The sequence below is a fragment of the Hippocampus guttulatus genome, chromosome 5, assembly GCF_054856545.1.
Source record: "Hippocampus guttulatus isolate MCC_2025c chromosome 5, RoL_Hgut_1.0, whole genome shotgun sequence".
Classification (NCBI taxonomy): Eukaryota; Metazoa; Chordata; class Actinopteri; order Syngnathiformes; family Syngnathidae; genus Hippocampus; species Hippocampus guttulatus.
In genome coordinates this window covers 18,707,423-18,729,823 of record NC_141265.1, presented here as the reverse complement: position 1 = coordinate 18,729,823, position 22,401 = coordinate 18,707,423, and the positions used below count along the sequence as shown (strand labels likewise).

The following is a 22,401-nucleotide window of genomic DNA, read 5'->3' as shown; positions in this document are numbered from 1 at the left end:
CTCCCTCTGTCGCTCAGCTGCTTTTTCAGCTCTCCACTGAGCTGTTATTTGACAGACACTTTTGGAACGTCCAATTAGCAATTAGAGTGCTTTACTCTTCACACCTTGGTAAAAGTCCACAAAGGTGATCTCCTATAATCTTTTTTTTTTTGGAGGCGGGAGAGATGCTGGGCTCCCTCACAGTGTGAAATCCATGTTGTCAAACTCAAGGCCCGGGGGGCCTGTTGTGGCCCACCACATCATTGTATTTGGCCCGCAAATGCAAAGCATGTGCGTCAACTTCCGTGATCCTTGATAAAATCTGTACCGAAATTTCAAATTGATAAATAGCAACGGAGAGATTTTTGCAAGGTTTTGTTACGCTGTTTACAGTCACTTGAACAATAATTGAACAAACTACGACCCTGGATTTTTGATTTCGCAATTAGTAATGCATTCATTTGTTGTGTGTGTGTTGAGATTGGACGATTGTACACATTTGATTTTACCGTCATAATGGTGCACCACCAGGCTCGTGACACATTGCAAAATATAACGACAACAAACATTGTAGCTTGGCATGGAAGATAATTTGCCCCTACTTAAGTTCCTCTCCCTCCCCTTTTTTTGTGGTTACCATGCAGCACAACAACATGGTTCCCTGTCCTAATTCCTTTGTGTGCATGCGTGTGTGTGTGTGTGTGTGTGTGTGTGTGTGTGTGTGTGTGTGTGTGTGTGTGTGTGTTTGAGCTCAGCAGGGGTACCATGACCCTGTAAGCCCGGCAGACAAAAGCATTCTTTCAAGGCCAACAGCCTCTTCTTCCTCCACAAATTTCAGACTGAAAGTGAGAAAGTTAAGGAAAGAAACTCATCCGGAGCTGCTGGAGCTGCTGTTTAAAGAATTTACGATTAATTCATTCCATACTTTGAAAACAGTTGAATGTCAACATGTCAATCAAGCATTTTACTGCACTTATGAATGACTCCTGCACCATGTGGTCCAACTGGCATTTTGAACCAAATTAGTTTCAAATCAATATGCCAGTTTTTCTTTTATTTTAAACTCACTTGAGGGGATCCAAACTTATCGACACCTCTCTAGTCTCTTTTTCTCACTTAGTCACACACAAGCTTTAATTAATTCTCATATCTTGCTCTTTCAACCTCTCGTGCCCTCGTCATAAATCCCCCTGTCAAAATGTCCTACAAATGTGACCAATTGAATGCGCTGGGCAGGAGACTATTTCATTTTCTCATCAATATTATTATTTCAGACCATGACTCTCACACACGGCACTCTCATTACTGTGCGGCACATAAACGAGCGAAGTGTTAATCTCAGTTTTGCTATTGTCACCCTCTTCATTCCCCGTTATCACGAGAAGATGAAGGCGGATTCCCCAGCTGAGCATTATGGTTTTCATAAAGACGGGCCATGGAGGGATATTAGTCTCATATTTTATACTGAGGATCCGTTTCATAAAGGAACCGACGCCATTCACTGTTGTTATTGTAGCTAGCCTACTTTTGGAGAGCTGTTTTGTTGTCTTTCATTTGTTCACCTTGTCGAATCTCAGAGCGTGTGAAGAAGTCAGGCTCAATTTTACAACATGAGCATGTGAGGACACCTGCTGGATGATTGTTGACATTGTTCATACATGTTGAGTCCAATCAAAAGCTCCAGCACCCCCCCCCCCCCAACCCCCCACATGGGCTGGACACACCTATTGATGGCAGTTACCTCATGTGTCATGTTCTGAATATGACTTCATCACACAAGACGAATGCAGAGTTTGGTAGATTTATTGACACTTTATTATCTTTAGTTGTTCATCATAACCTAAAAGACAAAGATAAAAAAAAACTAGATTTAAAAAAAAGAAAAAAAACATGAAATGAACTACAGTAGAATTGTGTGACCTGTACCTGATCAATCCAGTCGTTGAAGGCGGACACGCGGGTGAAGACGGTGGGCTTCTTCTCGTAGTTGCAGCCCAAGCCCGAGACAAAACTGGCAATGCCGTGCACCTCCCAGGTACCCTCCATGTTCTTACAGTTCAGAGGGCCACCCGAGTCTCCCTGAGGAGCAAGACAACATGTTTTTTTCTGCTGATGGTTACAGGCAAGCTGACAAGGACTGGCTCAAACCTGGCCAATAAAATGGGTTTAATGACGTGCAAAAAAATAAAAAATAAAAAATCAATGACTACAGAAATGGCCATTGTCAAATAACTGCTGTCAACAAACCAAAATATTTAGTATTTACTGTAGTGGAAAATTTTAAGTCGTGAATGTATACAATTCAGAAAGTGCACCGCATTTTCATGGAAAATACGCTTCTAAGGTCACACCAAACTCAAACCGACATTGTCATATTCAGACTTCCATTATTTCCTTTGTGAAAATTATTCACAACTATTTATGTTGAGAAAATATCGCTGTCGTCAGGCGGAATCCGCGTTCCTCCAAAATCATCACTTTTCAGGAAGCTCTGAAAATGGTACTTGTGTGGAAAAAAAAATATGACTATAATTTACCGAATTGTGACATGCGAGGTTCCGGCCCGACACCAGCGATATTCCCCTAACATTGTCCTCTCCTCACATCCATTCCATCGAGTGACTTACATTGCATCCAGCCACGATTCCATCCCCACCGGCACACACCATGGTGGTCCTGACAGCGATGCCCCACCAGTCAGGCTGCGAGCAAGTGGGATGGTCAGCCACCGGCATCAAAGCCTGCTGCAGCTTATCAGCAATGGGGCCTCCGGCTAGAACACACATCACACCGTGTGAGCCACCGCTCACACTACCTGCTGCCAGCGGCTTCCACAGGCAATTGCAAATGTTCAATTTAGGAGCATTAACTGCCAGAAATAAATTTGCCAGCATCTAACGCACGTTATTTTCATCGCAACTCTAGAGGATTCCCTGGGATACTGCCACTCCTCAATCCAAATATTATCCAAAAGACTGCGCAAGAGTCAGGAGCTGCTCATCTCTAAGATGACAAAAAAAAACAACAACCCACAAAAAAACAAAACAAAACAAAACAAAACCACTTACTGTACAGTCTACCCCATCCAGTGATGAAGCAGGGGTAGAGGTTAGTGAGCAAGGTGTCAGCAGCGGGGATGCATGCCAATTGAACTTGGTCGCTCAAAGTCACCGGCTCAGACAGCTTGATCATGGCGATGTCGTTTCTACGTGAGACACGCAGAGGGAAGTTCATTGTTTTTAGCAGGTACATTTGGAACTGGACAGCGAGGGCACAACACCAGAAGCAAAGTTGTGTTCAGAAAAATAGTGGTGTGCTTAAGTAGGAGTCCAGCTCGAGTTTCAAGTAGCTTTTATTTCCATACATGCATTAAGAACACCATGCCCATTATAGTCCAAATCAAAACAGATGAAAATGCATGAACTTTCAGAAATCGAACAAAAAAAAGAATATTTGTTAAAATATGTTGGCTTGTCTGTCTATATTTGTTGCTGCACCATTTGTGTACAAATATATGTTACATTCAGCGCTATTAACCTCGGCACATAGAAGCTATTCGTTAGCCTGCCTATGGCGTTTCCCATCATGAGCTTGCCGTGTTTCCAATACAGTTGTGTGGATGGAAATAGAAGCTATTATCACAAATGTTGAGCTTTAAGATGTCCTTTATTCTTACCAATTCCCTCTCTTTTTATTGCTATACGTCTTCAGCGGCTTCTTCCTTGAGAATATTATTATCAATGTCCATGTTGTTAAAAATAATAAAACAATCGGTATACGTACTTTGAGCCTCAAAATGTTGTTTCTCAATAAAACCACTAGGAGTCGCAGTTTTTCAATTTCAGTGAGTTGGATTGTGCGCGGGTCAATTGCCTGATGTGCAGGGGGACTGGCCTGCTGTAATATTATGATTATTATTTACTCATTATTTTTTGATTTTTCAGTTCAGTTTCCTTTGGCTGCATCGCTTTGCGAGCGGCGCGCCTTACTTACTTTTGTGAATACACTGCTGCTACTTTGGACACCAATCCAGAGTATGCTCTTGTGCTTTGAAAAAGCTTCCAAAAGTGCAGACAAAACTGCTCAAAACTACTTTCATGTGGATTTGCAAAAATGAAAATGCTGTCATATACATGCTGGGTCAGAATGCCACCTTTTAATCAAACACTTGGCTGGATTTTATTAAAAAAAAAAAGAAAAAGAAATTTTAAGTACAATAGGGATCTCTCTGCTTGTTCTCCACTGGAGAAGAGTTATGAAACACATTGCAATGGGTCGGAGAAATGTAACCAAAGAAGCTTTCGTCCACTATTGTTGCTTCTTTTACGACGTACGAATGACTGCGCTGAAAGCATTTCTTGCCTTTTCACAATTGAATGTAACCAATGTTTACTCGCATTTATTCACTTTGTGACCAGTTCCCAAATGTTAGCTTTGTAGACAAACGGCCCGAGTGGCTCTTAAATGGAAACAAACCATTTGGAATTTGTCTTCGAATTTGGAATGAAATCACTCCATGTTAATTCTCCCATTTTTTGAGGGGTGGGTGGGGGTTTAAAATGAAGCACGTCTTACCCGAAAGCCACAAAGATGGGGTTCCATTTCTCATGCACAATGATCTTCTCAGGCAGGATGGCCTTGGAGCCGACCTCCTCCTCCACCAGGTTGTGTTTGCCCACAAAGACCCTGTAGGAGAGCTTTTTGCTGTGGACATAAACACACACAAGCTGTTAGAGGATTTAATTTGGATGCAATTTGAATTCATTCATTTACAGTAATTCATATGGTGCATGCATCTATCTATAATCTGATCCGCTTATCCTCACGAGGGTTGCGGGCGTGCTTGTTGCCCATCCCAGCTGTCTTTGGGCAGTAGGCGGCGGACAACCTGAACTGGCCAGCCAATCGCGGGGCGCGCATAGACAAACAACCATTCGCGCTTACACTCACACCGAGGGACAATTTTGAATGTTGTATTAGCCTGCCATTCATGTCTTTGGAATGTGGGAGAAAACCGGAATACCCGTAAAAAAATAACACACAGGCACGGGGAAAACATGCAAACTCCACACAGGAAGGCCTGAGCCCGGATTAGAACCCTCGACGTCTGCACTGTGAGGCGGATGTGCCAACCAGTCATCCACCGTGAATGCAGGAGCATTCTAATTCATCGGAAATGAAAGCCATTTCGTTGACTCGCATGCATGTATTTGATTTTCACATCACGCTCAAGAATTGGCACCTCTCCCCCAATCCAAGAAAGGACCGTTGAGGTAGTTTTGCTTTGTCAAGAGCCCCTCAGCCGCCACCCGGGGAGAATCGAACCCAAGGCCCCTTTTGTCACAGGCCGCGTTTGTGCCCGCTGGCTTTGCGGCTGCATACGTGAGTTCTTGTATGTTAACACTCCTACTTGATGCAATGAGCGGCAGTCATGACCCAGTTGTCAGCAATCAGCGATCCCCCACAAGTGTGTCTCCACTCTCCATCCCTCTCATACTGAAGAGAAATCTGCACAGAGAACAAATACACACACACACAGAAAAGGTTTCGGCGATGGATGGCAGCTCATTTCGGAGGCAAACATCTAATTACTGCTCTTTCAGCAGCCCTTGAGTGTGTCAGCTAAGAAGCAGATGCCAGCCGCGTGACGCTTGACGGTGGATTTGAAAAGCCAGACAGATGTGCGTGAATGTTACCTGCCAGGGCCAGCTGTGAGGCTTGGCATCTTCGCCGTTGACCACACGGGAAGTCTGGGGCTCGATGGGCGGGGTGCCGCACCCGAGGGCTGTGGGAAGAGGATGTGGGAAGGGCAACAGTTGGACGAAACATTCCTTTTTCAAATGTTAAATTACACATGCACAAAATGGATTTTACCATGCGTTTTAGTTTATAGTTGTGACCTTTCAGAAATAATATATATATAAAAGCAGGGCCGATACGGAATCGGTGCAAAAAAAAATTTGAGAATTGTTAACTTGCATCTATGATTAAAATGTTTCATTAAAAAAAATGTTGACAAGTGGCTTTTTCACAGGAAAATAATGGTGACTGTTTGCTTTTTGGTGTCGCTCAGTTTTGTATTCCTTTTTATGACATTCATTTGCATGCACTATCTACTTGTTGCTAGGCAGAACTTTCTCTTAAAAAACACGCAAACAACATATAGCATGCCAGCTGCTAGGCTGTTTGAATGACAAATTAGTAAGACCCCCAAAAAAAGACTTGCCATTATAATGACATCATTTCACTTGTCCTACTTTCTTTTCAGTGAGGCCTTTTAAATTAAAAAACTAAACAAAAACAAAAAACATCATTAATTTTGCAATTGAATCACCATGTACAAAAAAAAAAAACATCCATCCATCAATTGTCTACCACATCACGGTCACGGGTTGGGAGCCAACCCCGGCTGACTTTGGGTGAGAGGCAGGGTAAACCCAGGATTGGTCGCTGGCCAATCACACACAGAAAACCAGCCAATCACACTTGAACTTCAGAACTGTGAAGCAGATGCGCTACCACTAGTACACTATGCTGCCCTTAAAAATTAAAATATGAAACATGGGGGTGGCTGCGAGACTATCAGGGGCCATCTGCTGGTTACGGAGGCAGTGCATACCCTGTCCTTAATGTGGAGTCATTGCTCTGAGGCATGCAGCACACCCCCAACCCACACACACACACCGACACACAGAGGAGTAAAGGAGGCCAGATGTTCTTACCAGCAGCAATGAGAACGGAGGCCAACACAATGGGGATCATGTTGATTGATGCGTCTCTAAAGAGGCCACTCAACACTCACTCGCTTTTAAACGTTCTTCCGCAGGCAACCCACCACTGGGAATGCAGTAACGCACGCGATTGGTGTGCGGTGACCCCCCAAGGAATGGAGGTCAGCCAATGGCAAAGCGGCCCACGCAGGTGGCTCTCCTGGAACATTTCTCATGACCTTCATTTGGAGCTGCGCTCATGTCTCCTTAGTTGGCGAAACTTGTGCTAAATACATTTAACGTTGAATGCTGACTTTTCTTTTTTTAACTTTCATGCAGCAATAATGAAATCCTGTAACCTGGTAACATAGGAAGCTGTCCACTGTAGTAACCGCTGTCCCTGAAAGGGTTCATAAAAAATGAAGTCACATAAGCACTATAATATTGTTCCTGAATAGAATCATCATTTCTATATTCCCATTGGATGTCAGTTCAATGTAACCTGGAATTAACTGCTTGCATAAGAGCATGAGAAGCCAACATCTGGATTACTGGCGCGTGGGTGTGTTTGCTGTGAAACACAAAAATGAAAATCCAACCAAAGGAAGCATTGGAATAATAAATTAACAGATTGTGACATTGGTGCGGCTAATATTGACAGTCAGCAACAGAAAACAAAATGTAGGAAATGGGGCAAATCTTAAGCGAACATTTATGCTGAGATGTCAATGCAATGCCATTGGTGTTGGATTTTTTTTTCCATTAATGGACTGCTGTTTACAAAGTGCTGTAAATGGAGCAAAAAGAAGTCAGACAACAGCAGACAATAAAACAATAAATTAATAACAAAGACAGTAAAAAGCACAAAAACGAAGTCTCAAAAACCAAGTCTCTTACTGTGTCAAAAGCCGAAGAATAAAAAAGAGTTTTATGATGGGCAGTGAGGGGCTTGCCAAACGTTTCGTGGACAGTCCTTCCGAAGAGAAGGGACCGGCAATGGAAAAGGCTTGATCCCCTCTGAGCCTCCACTTGGTCTAATAGCGTCTGGTCCGCAGACCTGAGGCAGGTGCGCAGGAGTGGAGGAGCTAAGAGAAGGAAGGCGGGGCGAGATCATTTCAAGATTTGAAAACAAATAATAGAATCTAAAAGAGAACTCTAAATTGTACAGGGAGGCAGCGAATGGACACCAGAGTGGGAGTTACGTGCTCCCTCTTACGAGTACCAGGAAAGAGGCAAACAGCAGCATTTTGGACCAACTGGAGACACTTGATGGAGGATTACCTGACTATTTTTATTAGTCCAGATTTCAAATTTCCCATCAATGTGAATGTGGGGGTAAATAGTTGTTTCTATCAACAACCTAGGGGCCTGTTCTCAGAATATCTTATCAGTTATGGGACATTGGAATTTCCTTGGAATGTTGTTGAAATGATTGTTTTCAAAGGCAATGTTGATCCGGTCCAGGATGCAACCCCGGCCGGCTCACTTATGAGGCCCTAATGAGGGCAAGCAGTTGATAAAATGGAGGGATGGATGTGATGATGATGATGATGATGAAACAGAAAGCACCTGAACCATTCAATCAGTTCACCAGTTGATGGGACGATATATCCATGTAGTTTAGTTTTACTTTCTCCCTCCTCTTGTTAAAACAGAGGAAGATGTCTCGAAACTGGTTCCAGAGGAAAGTCTGCCAGTTTCGTTCCGAAAGCTCTGTTTTGTAAGTTGGACTGAGGCGACCCTTTTCATGTGGCCACGCGGAGACAGATGAAGCATGACAACAAGAGAATAAGCCCAGATAGCCAGCATCCCTCTGTGAGCTTCTCCGCGGCCCAGATATGAAATTAATTGAAAGCTAATTAAATTTTTTTGTCCAATCTGTAAAACATTGTTGTGCTTATCGCTGCTCGGTGTCCACAATAGATGACCCCCCCCCCCCCCCCCACAACCTCACGCACCCACACACACTTACCACCGTGTGATGATTAAACCTCTCGTATTCATTACACTGCTGGTGGGCAGATGCACTCGTGTCTACCTGCAACGCGGAGCATGTGATGGATCTACCGCAGGGGCCTGGACCTCGCGAGCCCCCCTCTGGACTTTTGTAGCATCTTTGTCCCAGCCTGCTTTACCTGTCAGGAACTCGTGCTGAACTCTGGGTGACTCTCTGTTTATAGTTGCTCTCTATCTCCTTGTGGCAGTAAACATTGCCCTTCGATGATAGTTCCTCACACGGAGCAAAGAGAGTGATATTATCTGGAAATATCAGGAGGAACAGGCACGACTTCGGCATACTGTGCATTTTATCTCAATGTACACTCACCAGCCACTTCTTTAGGTACACCTTCATCATCTAATGCAGTTGTTCATCAAGTATCATCTTTAAAAAAACTAAAACAAAAAACAAACACTTGGCTCGCCTAGTACCATGATCATGACCAAAACTAAAATACAGTATGGAAGAAGGCCAATGTGTTTGTGAACCATGAACATTATTTTAATCCCTGAAAACTATATTTAATTATCATGTAGACCGCTTTAACATTTAGGTACAGTTTGGACATTCATACAACAGAATAAGTCATGGCTTCCTATGAGGACAACACACAACATGAGGACAAGCCCAGATTTCACACTGAGTAGGTCACGGGTGGTCAAAGTCAAGGCCCAGGGGCCAGATCTGGCCCGCCACATCATTTTATGTGGCCCGCATAAGCAATTCAAGCATGTCAACTTCCATAATGCTTGCTAAAGTCTGAACCAACATTTCAAATTTTCATATATCATGTAATAATTACAATGTTTAAACAATCCATTACTCTTGACTTCTGATGTCAAAACGAGTTGTCCATCTATTTGTAGCTCGCTGTGTATGTAATATGTGGACGTGCTTAAATATTTTTATGGTTTGACAAAATTCACAGTCATAACGGCCTTCCAAGGGAAACCGTCACTACAATGTGGCCCGTGACAAAAATGAGTTTGACACCCACTGGAGTAGGTGATGAGTCTATTTAAACAAGATCATCAGTATATTACGTTTTTAATACTCGGGGAAAGACTTGGGTTGGGAAACAGTTCAATAGATTCCAACCTCTTATCTTTGACGGGCTGGTAGTGAGGACGGGTGGGCGGCAGGAAAGTATGGAGGCTATCCAAAGTGACTTTGGGCAAGAGGCAGGGTCCACCCAGATTTGGTCACCAGCCAATTGCAGGGCGCATATCAACAAACAACTATGAACACTGACATTTTGTGGCACCATTTGGAGCAGGAGAGGCTCTGGATGCAAATCTTGGTTGAAGCTAAAGAAGGACCTTCAATGAAGCCAAGTGGGACCCTATTAAGTGAAACACAAGACACAAAAAATAAATAAATTGCAAATGTCAAGAAGACCGGGCACCAGTAAAAATAGGTGCGTGAGCTACACACAGCCTGACAATTAGTCAAGACGTATAACCCCAAAAAGGAACAAGTATAAGGCAGATTGGCCAAATATGGTCGGTGCCTTGACACAATTAGAAACGAGCCCATCCGGGATTAACGAATCAGAAAAAAGAAGGTGTCCCAAACGACATCGTTTTGTTTATGCACGAGATTTTACTATTATTATTTTTTGCATTTTGTGCTTCAGTCTCTCCCAGGAGAAGCTCAACAATTTATTCTTCTGCCTTGGAAAATCAATTCCTCGGGACCAGAACCACTTTGGAGGCCTCTTTTTCCGCTCGGACTTTTGACATTGTTCTTGTTCCAAAGCGCCAGAGTCTTGATTAAGGTGTCGGATGCCCTCCTGCTCGCAACGGTTTTCCCAGCATCAGTTAAGTTTGACGTTGCGAAAGGAGTTAAAAGATTCTTGGCAACATCAAGTCCATTCATTGCCATAACTGCCTCATTCTTGTCGGTTGCAGAAACAACTTGTTGCCACATTGAGGTCGGGCAAACAAACAAACATCGGTGCTTTCTTTTTCTTATTTTTGGTTCACACTTTCACCGTGGCAGTCGTCTGCTCTTAATTGAGTGTTATTGTAATTTAGCAAGAGCTTTGTTTTTGTTTTTGTCGTGGACAGCGACAACTACCCTGAGGTGTTCCGAATACTTGACTCGAGGCTTAATAACGAATCATAAAATTGCTATGCTACTGAAACCGACAACTTATAGGCTCCTCCTGTCACTGGCTGTGCATCAGATCGGCTCGTCCCCTTTGTGATTTAATTGGGGCTCAACATTTGCTGGCATTTCACGCCTTGAAAGTACACGCAGCAAGGAACCAGTCAGTTAATTAAATCTTCAGAGGGGCCTCGTGCCCCGACTGGTCTTCCTGCAGGTCTTGTTCCGACTTGCCGCGTTTCCACTCCCTTCCCCGTCAAGAGGGAGAACGGGAAACACGGCTGCACGCAGGCTGTCTGTTATGGCGACTTAATATTTATTTGGAGTCGGCGTACGGCTCATGCGGCGGGACGTGAAGCTACATTTAATATGAATGAACCTCGCTGTGTTTTTGTTCGTTTGTATGTTTTACTCCATTAAGGAAGACCCAACAAAAATATTTTCTTTTCAAGCGGCTCCGAGGCGCAGAGCGAGTATAACCCAGGTCATTAAGATTCGGTCCATGTCCCGCACCTTTTGAAAGAATATGTAAACATAACCGGATTGCGCATTAAAATGAAAACGTCAGTTGGTGTGAACAGCGCAAAAACAAAAAGTAAACAAACGCCGCAAAAACAAACGTGCATTAATTCTGCATTCTGACGTGAGAGCTGCAGGCAAGATCCACACAGAAAAATGCGATGCACAACTCACAACATGATCTTCGAGGTCGTACATCACACAAAGAATGCACACTATGTACAGACCTGGCACTTTTAAGTCGACACTAATGATTCGCATGATCATTTGTTCCAGTAAAATGCGGAAATCAAAGCTTCCATTCTACCAGCAAGACCTTCTGCAACATTTTGAAGCAATAAAGAGTCAGGTGGAACTTGACATTTTTATCCATACAAGAGAAACAGTAGGAAGAGTCTTGAGACATTTTTACGAGCAGCTGTTTGATAACGTGACTGATGTACTTTTTTTTTTAATGTCGAGCGATCACCTCTTGAACTTGGCACCCATCCCAGAGTCCAAAGGCTCTCCTCTTCAGAGTGTCTGTAATAAAAGTGCAGCGTGAAGTCTCATTTGATTTGCACAGCAACAGGCCAAGCATGTCCGAGACCACAGAGCCACAGCCAAGTGAGTAGACGACATCGTGCCTTATATCAGCAAGATGAAATTGGCAAGCATTTTTCTTGGGGCCCTATGAATTAATTTCTAGCTTCATTTGGACAAGAAAAAAAGGGGGGGGGGCTTCAAAGTATTTGGTTGGCATTTAGGATTAATTGGAATAACAATAGCACTGGTCATAGGCTGTGTTTGGAATTTTATCAACACGTACACGAAACTTCAAATACCAGGAAGCGCATTGACTTTATGGAGCACTGAATCGCAGCCTGAATACCCTCGACGGGATGAAATGGTGTATTCTACTGTTACAGTCTTTCAGTGCCAGCCGTTTTCAAACCCTTCTGTACCCTACCACGTGAAAAAATTAGGTACCTTGGATAAAATGGGTGGATTCTGGGGGGGGGGGGGGGGAACGTACTTGGCATTCAATGAGTTAAAGGAGACACTTGAATGTTTCGGTGCGCGTCTACCCAATAGGGCAAATGTCGGAATACTTGTATTTACAAATGTATGCTTTAGAGCAATCTTCTCCAAAATCGAATGTATGTATCAAGTTCGCACACCCCTGTTCATTGGCCAGGTGTTTGTGACATGAAACATGAGACCAACAGTTTCAAAACTGTTTCCGCCATTAATGTGACAGATGGTCCAAACACACACACAGGAAGAATGGAGATTGTTGTCACATACTACAAAGAGTGTCGTTGCCGCGTTTCCTTAAATTTGCTGTCCACCGTTTTGCAGCTTCCCCAAAATTTGATCTTTTCATCAATTTTGGAGGGATGTTCAGTTTTTGGAAATGTCACTGACATCGTGCCATATTTTCTTCACGGTCATTATAAATTTCACGGCATATGTAAATGCCTTGGGAAAAAAAATGATACTCGTACCCTTCTCCCAATTACCACATTTGAAGAATGGCATCCTTCTGATGCTGTACTTGTACATACATGTCAATAAAAGCCTACAAGAACAACTGAACTTTATTTGTGGTTAATCAGAGGCACTTTCAACGGTGGCAGGTGTGTGCTGACTCCCATTAACATAAGTTTGAATATGATTAGTTGATTCTGATCATAGCCCTATCCCCAGTTATAAAAGGGTGTGCACACTTGTGCAACCAAATCGGCTCAGTTTTTAATTTATATTTATTTTTTGCTCCACGGAGCTTTTTAGTAATGAGGAAAACATTTTAAAATTACTTTCTTTGGTCTCATTTATTTAATTTTCTGAAATGGCTGGGGGAATTTTGATCAGGCAAATACTTCAGCTACCTCTTCATCCCCGAAGCATGCTTCAGTAATTGCCACCGAACCTCACGTTGACATTGTACGAGCCTGCAGCACTTATCTCTCCCTTGCATATGCTTTTGTTTTAATTGTCCATGTTATTAGCATCTCAGGAACAACCTTTTTTTTGTTGCCGTTTATGCCAATACTTAGCATCGTTAAAAAAAAAAAAAAGGTGAAACCTGAGTTTAGCATGATGGCGCACTACTGAACCGCAGCAATGATTTGCTTTTTGCTTACCGTGTGAATCCGAAGCAGCGTCGGGGATACTGTGTGTGGTAATAGCAGGCAATGAATACGAATTGTTTATTGGATGACAAATAAGGCGGCAGATAGAGCAGGTGTCATTCACCGTGCGTCACCCCGGCCACCGTGTGCCAGTGGCGGAAGGTGTTTCAGAATCTCACAAAGCACAAAATAGATAATGGTTCGCTCATGTATGCACTTTTTGATCGGACAGTTCAACGAGAGTGTTGACAGATTAGCAGTCACTGGTGTTCTACTATCGCTAGCATTAGAACAATTCCACAAGTGCTGGCATGCTGCATTATTTTTTATTTTAAAAAAATAAACGTTTTACAGAAGCATAGGCATGCTGCCATTCTTGTCTTTTTCTGTATTATTTTTCCACCCATTTTTTTATCATGATGATGACGAATATGGTGATTATGTTGACAATTTCCTTCCAGTGTCTAGCAGGCAGAGATGCCCCCAGGCCAAAGGCTTGGAGAGTGTGGCCCCACTAGTGAACTCTGTCGAGGAAAGCCCTGATCCCATTCCCACCACTATCAAGGGAACTGTCCCTACATGGATCAACGGGAGTTTCTTGAGGAATGGCCCAGGGAAGTTTGAATTTGGCCAAGACAGGTATACATTACAGCACACTGCACTACTTTATGCAAATAATAAAAATGGATGGGTCATCCAAGGTAAAGGCAGCATGCCTCTCTTGGCTCTTAGAGAAAAATCCTAACATTTGTCTTGTAACTAAACGCCCCCCCCCCCCCGACCCCCCACGCCCAGATACACCCACTGGTTTGACGGCATGGCCATGATGCACAGATTTCACATCAGTGAGGGCAATGTGACGTACAGCAGCCGCTTCCTGAGAAGTGACTCGTATGCGCGCAACTCTGAGATGAACCGCATCGTGGTGTCAGAATTTGGAACGCTGGCCATGCCGGATCCCTGCAAGAACATCTTTGCGCGATTCTTCTCACGTTTCCAGATCCCAAGTATGTGCCATTCAAATGCTGAGTAGATACTCGCGAAAGTGGAGGTCCCTTTCGTGCATCCTAATGTATCCCTGCCATCGAAGAATGCATTATTGTTATCATTGGAGCAGAAATTCAGGCAAAGTAAAACAGACTTTTTTTGGTCATAAAACATGAATCAGAATTTCTATTCATATGAAAAAGCCCCTTCTATTTTTTTCTTCTGTTATTAGCGTAGATGTAAATTGTGCATTACAATTCTCACATGTTAAAAAAAAAATCAGATTTAACACAAACCATTGATTTCAATTGGCCACGATGCACAGATCAGTCGTTGAACTTGACCTTGCTGAACAAAATTAAATCACCAACCGCAGCCAAGCATTACATCACAATCTCAATCATCTGTATAATCCATAACATCTTTGGCAGAGGTAAATTTTAAAACCCTGTTCCATGACTGTACACATATTTTGAGGGGGTGATCCAAATTCTTCTAATTCTTTCGGAAGCCACATTGTTGATGCTACTATAAAGCTCTATTCAGAATATCAGTGTGTTTAAAAAAAGAGAATAAAGCTTCAAAATCCCTGACGACGGCTTTCATCTCGCACACGCGACCGCGTTGGGAGCACGGCACATTTGCTTTCAGTTTAAACAGCAGATGTTTGAGTTGGAAAGGAATATTTTTTCAACAGCCTATTATTCTTTTTTTTTCCTCCCCACTCAACTTTTTAAGGGAATTACACATTTCTTGCATTTTTCTCCATGGTTTGATCGGGATTAGAATGCGCAGCATAGATACACACCCCTCCAAATGCATTCAAACAAAGAGGCTGATTTCTGACGTTTGCCCAAAATTCCCCAGGAGCTTTTTGAAGTTGTTTGTGTTGAAGGGCTGCTATTCCCTTCAGTCATCTATTCAGCAGGCAAAATACAAGTCTCGAAATCGCCTTGCGCTTGCGAGTCCAAATCATCCTTCCCTTTTCCATACACTGCTGTTATGTCATTTTTCTACGACGAACAGAGGCCACTGACAACGCAAATGTGCATTTTGTCAAGTACAAGGGAGACTATTTCGTCAGCACAGAAACCAACTACATGAGGAGAATTGATCCTCAAACTCTGGAAACGAAAGAAAAGGTAGCGAGACAATACGGCCTCTCCTTGGTGGTCTCCTGGAGGTCACATTAAATACATTTGCACCATTTCAGGTGGACTGGAGCCAGTATGTTGCTATCAATGCAGCAACGGCTCACCCACATTATGACCGCCAAGGGGCCACGTACAACATGGGCAACTCTTACGGGAAAGGAGGTAACACCCAACACAACTCACACAATTTAAACAAACCCGGAACATTCAGACCGAGTGACTCGGCCTCAGCCTCGCTGGAGTGAAGTGCACCTTCACAAAAAAATAAAACAAAATAAAATAAATGAAAATATCTTCGCTGCACACGAAGCGATTGTGCACTGCACATCGACTGACATACTGTAATGGAAAACCTGCACCCGCGTGTTGTGTTCTGAGGCTCAACATATGGTCTACTTTCCTGTATTATTTTTCTTAACTGAACCACAAAAACATGGCGAGATTGCCAAAGAAACAATATGACTCGTAGAGGAAGTTGTTGACTCAAATACTACGCCTGCATAAATATCGATACCAGTATGCAAATGATACCCGGCAGAATGATACCTGATGGAAAAAAATGAAATTATTTGTGTTTGTATTCATTCTAAATACTAATTAGGACACATTTGACAAAGAAAAAAAAATTCGGTCTCCTGAATCCAAACATGAGGCACTATTTTCGGTGTTGCACTTTTGAATTTTGGCTTTAAAGACGATTGATTCTATTAGCTGCCATTGGATATCCAGACTCGGGGTTAAGAGCGGTTGCGTTCCGCATACTTGTTATATATTTATTTGTAAGTCGGATATGTGTAAACGCATCATTCCTCTTTTCGAGTAAATGAGAGAGAATGTGCAAGTTCCAAACAGGAAAAGATTCAAAGCAGGAATCTAAGAACTACTGTGAAGCAAATGTGCTCACCACTAGGCTGCCCTAAATATCCCTGAGACAGTTTCAACCGAAACCGAGCATCATGATTTTTTAATGCTTCTTTTGTGCCGAATCTCATTACACTGTGCAGATATACCAAATAAAGTGGCCGACGAGTGCCTGCTCGTGCATCTTCGTTTCCTTTGTGGATTGACTGTATTTAATAAGAATATTAATTATTCATAATATTACTTATTTACGCGTTTATTATGTTTGCTTGTGTTAAATCCAATTTCATGTTCTCAATTCCCTGCCTCCTCTATTTCTATACGCATTGTTATTACACCTACGGTACGCCACCGAGGCGCGCGTACACACTGATGTGTTTGTGTACCTCCTCAGGTTTCTTCTACAACATCATCCGCGTGCCCCCACCCGAGGAGACGGGGGTGAGCGAGGACTGCGCAGATCTGTACGGAGCCAAAGTCCTGTGCTCCATCCGAGCGAGCGAACCCAGAAAACCCTCCTACTATCACAGCTTCGGTGAGACGCAGCACGTCGCCAAAGGGATAAGTCCAACGAATGCATTCTATGGGAAGAGCTTTGGCTGCTGCCTGCTTTGACAGGCTCGAGCCTACACTTGACTTTTTTTCTTTTTTCTTCCTTCAGACTCTTATTAATTGCTCATTCAAATTCTAGTCTTACCCTGCTTCCCTTTGTCAATCACAGTGCCTTTGTGTGGTGTTCAGTTCTCACCAGCTGTGCGCGTTTGATTGTCTCTCTTCCTCCCAATTCCCAATAGTTGTTCGCCTCCAAAACTCCGAACAAATATTGAAAAAGCCAAAAATAAGCAAGTCGGAACGAGCAAGAGCAGCTTGTGTGGCTTTTGATATGTAACGCGACCTGATAGCCCTCCTTCCGTGGTTGCTTCTGTACATAAACAATACAATTTTGTGTAGACCGTGCTATTCCTGGATGGCACCGAGACACTTTTTTTGCCAAGAGCAAAGCATTGCAAAGGGGTTCAAGGCGCCCACTTGGTAGATTAGCAGTAGAAGCAGAGCAGCTGTTTATTTCCACATTGACTCGCTTGTACGCAAGCACATATTTTCATCTCCCAATTCCCTTGATTGTGTCACATAATACCCTTTGTATTGTTTTGCCAAAGAAGTCAGGGTGCGGACTGCGGAATGTGTTCCTCTAAGACAAAGAGATAGGACAGAAATCAATTGTTCATTGTTCCTATTTTTGGGACGTTGAAAGCCAAACACAAATTGTTCCAGGTATGTCACCTTACATTTTTTTTCACATTTTAAAATATTGTAAAGACTATGTATGGGCTGTGCTTTGTGCCTCAGTGGGCCTTACGGCAGACTGAATGCGTTTTCTATTCCACGCCCCTGGTGCATCTGACAATTTGATGATAGAGGGAAGAGTAGAATTTAGAGCAGCTAAAAGCAGATCTAAGTTGTGGCGCAGGCGGTGTAATGCGATGGATTTGATCAAGATGGAGGCAGACGGATCATGATTTCGAGCTCCGCGGACGGGTGTGGTGGATGTCATCATATTTCTTTCATACATCAGAATCATTGTAAGAATCAATTCATTGAATAAATTCATATAACTATCTCGGATAAAGTGTCATACTGTAAATATACTATCTTTAAGAACACCCCGCCAATCACGTCGTAACTATGAGTAGAGATGGGGTTGTTGGACACGGACACATTTTAGAAGGCGGTCTCGAGGTGCCGACTCCACAGCGGCCAACTTTACATCAAGTGGAGATATTCTTGTAAAGTCCTTTTAAATTTAGCCCCCCCACAAGCTTTTTTGTAATGCATTAACTGTACTGAGTCATAATTGTATTGAGGCTTAGCAATGAACACATAGCCCAGAACGCAAGCCTTTATCATGTGATAAATCTTTTTTTTTTTTTTTTAACAAGAATCATAGAACTTACAGTATTATAGTAAAACACAGGCATGACATAAACAGAATGTCAAGAATTTAACGGTTTCTGCCATAGTGTTTTTGTTTCAAATCAATGGCCATTGTGCCGTTCCTTCTGATGTGCATGCCTTGGCCACCTGGGGGCAGTGTAAAACACAAATAGGTGGACATAAAATGTGTTCAAATAATGGTTGCCTCAAGGGTTATAACAGCTATTTTTTGCTCTCATCTATGGCTTTTCACATTGTTTCTTAGTATTAAGCTAAACAGACTTTCTTGGGGCATGTGGTTGGTTTTAAAATACACAACATGTACTTTTTCCGAATCGTTTTCTTTCTTTCCTACAGTCATGTCAGAGAACTACATCGTGTTTGTGGAGCAGCCCATTAAGCTGGATCTCCTCAAGTTCATGCTGTACCGCATCCAAGGAAAAAGTTTTCACAAAGTCATGAGCTGGGAGCCCCGCTACGACACCATCTTCCACTTGGTCAACCGGCACACCGGGAAAGTGAGTGACATCATCGATTTAGAACTTCGACACAGTCCATCTCGTCTTTTTAGCCTGTCTTAGGGGTCACCAACATGCGCAACCATTTTTAGATTCACTTGTGTTCAGAAACACTTGCAACAACTCTCCATCAGATGCACAGAATGACAACACCACCTTAAATTAGCTGTGTGTGATGTGGTACCTGTAAACAGGAGAGTGAAGTGAAGTACCGTGCAGCCGCCATGTTCACGCTGCATCAGATCAACGCCTTTGAGGACAACGGCCTACTGGTTATGGACATGTGCTGCGGGGATGACGGCGAGGTCATCGGAGACTTCACCTTGGAGAACCTCCGCAGAGGCCCAGGAGAGGAGATGGACAAGGTCAGTTTGTGTTTGCTTTGAATCAATTCATGCATAGATAGATGGATGGATGGATGTACTTTGGATATAAAATATGTTTGTTTGTTTCTTTATAACGACAAGAACTTTGCTAATGTTCTTCTATTGGATCAATCGAGATTGTACATATTATAGCTAAAATTGTGGCCATGTGAATGTGTGTGTCTTTTTTCTATTGAAATAAACATCCCAATTAGCAACAATTAGCATTTAAAAAAATGCCATTCACTATTAGTGCTTCATTTTTAATTTAATTTTATTTACTTAGGTTATAAATGAGTACATTTGGAATAAGTGGTAAATACTTCTGTTTCAGCGTTAATTCCTTAAATTACCAAGCAATTTCTAAAATTGAGTGCGTCTACATTTGATGACTACTAACCCCACTACTGTATTGACAAAAATATTTTTCATGGTTCCAAAGCATATTTTGTTGTGCTAAGTTCTCAGGGGTCCAACTCCTTTGTGCTTTCTTTGGTCAGTTTTACAACTCACTGTGCAGAAACCTGCCAAGGAGGTACGTTCTGCCGTTACATGTCGACAAATCAACACCCCTGGACCAGAACCTTGTCACCTTGCAAAACTACAAAGCCACGGCCAAAATGACCAAACCTGGAGAGGTACCCTTCATCGCCGAATAATGATTTTCAGGATAAGAGCAGGTAGAAATGTGAGGAATAGTTGTACATCTTATTTGCATTAAAAACACAAATTAGATATCATTCATTAGAATATGTTTGGATGAGATAGAAACATAAAAACCTAACATGAAAGGTGCTTCGGTTGATTGACAGGTGTCTGAACTGTACCGGGGCTTAACGGTGAAGACAGAACATAGCCCCAATGGCGCAATTACATCAATTGAAACTGCTCACTGTAAAAATAAATAAATACAATTGCATCAATGTGAGTGAACTTTTGACCTCGTCTAGGTTTACATGACCCACGAGGAACTTCACGATGACGAACTGCTGAAATACGGCGGCCTCGAGTTCCCTCAGATCAACTACGAGCACTACAACGGAAGACCTTATCGCTACTTCTACTCGTGTGGTTTTGGACATGTCTTCAGTGACTCCCTGCTCAAAATGGACGTTCACACCAAGGAGCTTAAGGTCTCCACTGATCACGCATTGCCCATAAATATCAAACATATCCGCACCAAAACCTAAAATAAGCTCCAAATGTGAAAAAAAAGTATAATTTTTAAAATAAATTCAAGACATTAAAAAATGCATTTATTCACAAGAGAAAACATGTAAACACAATTATCATAATTATGAAATATAACTTTTTGAATTGTGCACAAAATTAACCAGCCAGTGATGGCCAAATAACTAATTAACATGTTGAGTTGGGCGTGTCTTAACCAACATGGCAGAGGCTCTGTCGAACCCCTGAGACCGATTGACCGAACCCCTGGGGTTCGATGGAACCCAGGTTAAGAACTACTGTGTTACACCAAAGTTGGAGTGGGAAGCAGTTGACCAGGAGTTTTGTTGTTCTTCGTGCCGAGCACATTTGAATGCAATATTTCCTCCTTAGGTGTGGCGCTATCCTGGCTTGTTCCCGTCTGAGCCTGTTTTCGTTGCTTCGCCCGAGGCGACCGAGGAAGATGATGGCGTTGTGTTGTCAGTGATTATCACGCCACGAGAAGTGAGTTCACGTTTGCAAAAATAATGTCAACCGATTACTGTTAGGCAAACACTAATGCGTTCCGGTTTTGCTTGCAGGACAAAAGGACGTTCCTTCTCATTTTGGATGCTAAGACCTTCAGTGAACTGGGCAGAGCGGAGGTCCCTGTCAATATTCCATACGGGACCCACGGTGTCTTCAATCTCATGGGTTAGAAGTGCCACTGGTACGGGACCCGTCAACCCGGCCACAAACGACTTGCCTGTGACATTAAGGAACTCTTGAACTGAACAATAGAAAAAAATAAGTGCTTGAATACTGTTTATGGATTCCACTGATTGGAATACGTCCGGTCCACAAAATCATGTGGAAAGAATGTTCTCCCGGCAATTATAAGAACGGCGGTCTTTGGAAGCAAAACTTGTCCCAAAGTGCATTTCGCTCTGACCCAAATGGAAGTCTTTGAAGGACAAATCCTTTTCAGAATTGCGTAAACAAATGTCAGCAGAAGACAATAAAATGAAATCTGTTTAAATCTGAAGTGGGGTTTTTTTTTGCATCATCGCGCCACTTGAAACACGACACTTGCAGCGCGAGCGGAGCATGCACTTAGGAGACATCAAAATGCATCAGAGCAAATTCAATTTCTGTCAAAGTTAATGTGATAGAAATGGACGGCGTGGAGAAATGGCTGGAAAACAAATGGATCCGACTGGTCGATAGCCACCTGAGAGTCTGCCAGAAGTCACGTCACAAACTTGTTGCTGTCGAAATGAGCAAAACAACGTTGACATTCACTTAAACGCCGACATGTCAGACCTGATGTGGGAACAAGAGCACTTTGATGTCGCAATAACAACAACAAATAAACAACCGTACTAGGGAATGTCCAAGCCTGGACTGAATATGAAGTGGCCTGTGGCGGTGCCTGTCACTCCACCTTCCTCACCATCGACTCCATTGGCTATTTTCACCCTCCTATTGATTGGCGCGGACGAGTTTCACCTGACTTCAGGCTCTGCGCCTCACACGGCCACCAAAGACTCCCTCTAAATGTTACATGACTCACTCGTCCAGAGCCTTCAGAGAAATGTGCCAACTGCAATTGCTTTGTCTTATCGTTCCCAAAAAAATAAAATAAAAAGATTATCCACGCCACGCCGTTGTTGTGAGTCACAAAGGCCCCATTCAGCCAGACCCAGAATGCAAATGGGAACGTCTCATGAATCCAATACGACCGTCGCATGTTACTCTCCATGATCCCCTCCCTAACCCCCCCCCCCCCCCCCCCCCGCGCAAAGCTAACATTGCTCCATTTTTTTTTCATGACATTAATTCTGTAAATTGCTGCAAGTGTTCACATCTTCACGATCCCCTCTCCAACGTCCATGGAAATCGCAATGTCCATCACTGGTGAGCTATTTTTTACAACAGGCTGTCGGGATACTCATGGGGTACTTGCAGGCACCGTGTCGTTGACCCCCGACCGAAAACCTCT

General features: G+C 43.0%; 2 protein-coding genes across 2 annotated transcripts; one reads left to right on the top strand and one right to left on the bottom strand.

Moving 5' to 3' along the window:
• Nucleotides 1-1,766: 1,766 nt before the first annotated feature.
• ela3l (elastase 3 like) lies at nt 1,767-6,814 on the bottom strand. The gene is made up of 8 exons (XM_086112087.1): nt 6,702-6,814; nt 5,676-5,764; nt 5,390-5,487; nt 4,555-4,683; nt 3,048-3,184; nt 2,607-2,752; nt 1,906-2,058; nt 1,767-1,819 (listed from the first exon to the last, which is right to left on the bottom strand). Exons 1-8 carry the CDS (start codon nt 6,739-6,741, stop codon nt 1,802-1,804), a joined length of 810 nt encoding a protein of 269 aa, XP_085968213.1. The 5' UTR covers nt 6,742-6,814; the 3' UTR covers nt 1,767-1,801.
• A 5,011-nt stretch (nt 6,815-11,825) lies between these two features.
• On the top strand, nt 11,826-21,444 carry bco2l (beta-carotene 15, 15-dioxygenase 2, like). Its single transcript, XM_086112091.1, has 12 exons — nt 11,826-11,922; nt 13,892-14,069; nt 14,226-14,437; nt 15,444-15,559; nt 15,631-15,733; nt 16,827-16,967; nt 18,725-18,885; nt 19,080-19,250; nt 19,751-19,888; nt 20,201-20,383; nt 20,814-20,924; nt 21,002-21,444. The coding sequence occupies exons 1-12, from the start codon at nt 11,895-11,897 to the stop codon at nt 21,116-21,118; spliced, it is 1,659 nt and encodes a 552-aa protein (XP_085968217.1). The 5' UTR covers nt 11,826-11,894; the 3' UTR covers nt 21,119-21,444.
• Nucleotides 21,445-22,401: the final 957 nt, after the last annotated feature.

Bases quoted from the DNA above. Each gene is read 5' to 3' on its own strand.
- ela3l (XM_086112087.1), bottom strand. From the start codon at position 6,741: ATGATCCCCATTGTGTTGGCCTCCGTTCTCATTGCTGCTG. The intron at 5,765-6,701 runs GTAAGAACATCT...CTCTTCCCACAG, and splicing joins CTCCGTTCTCATTGCTGCTG to CCCTCGGGTGCGGCACCCCG. The intron at 4,684-5,389 runs GTAGGAGTGTTA...TTATGTCCACAG, and splicing joins ACTGCCGCTCATTGCATCAA to CAAAAAGCTCTCCTACAGGG.
- bco2l (XM_086112091.1), top strand. From the start codon at position 11,895: ATGTCCGAGACCACAGAGCCACAGCCAA. The intron at 14,070-14,225 runs GTATACATTACA...CCCCACGCCCAG, and splicing joins TTTGAATTTGGCCAAGACAG to ATACACCCACTGGTTTGACG. The intron at 15,734-16,826 runs GTAACACCCAAC...GTACCTCCTCAG, and splicing joins CAACTCTTACGGGAAAGGAG to GTTTCTTCTACAACATCATC.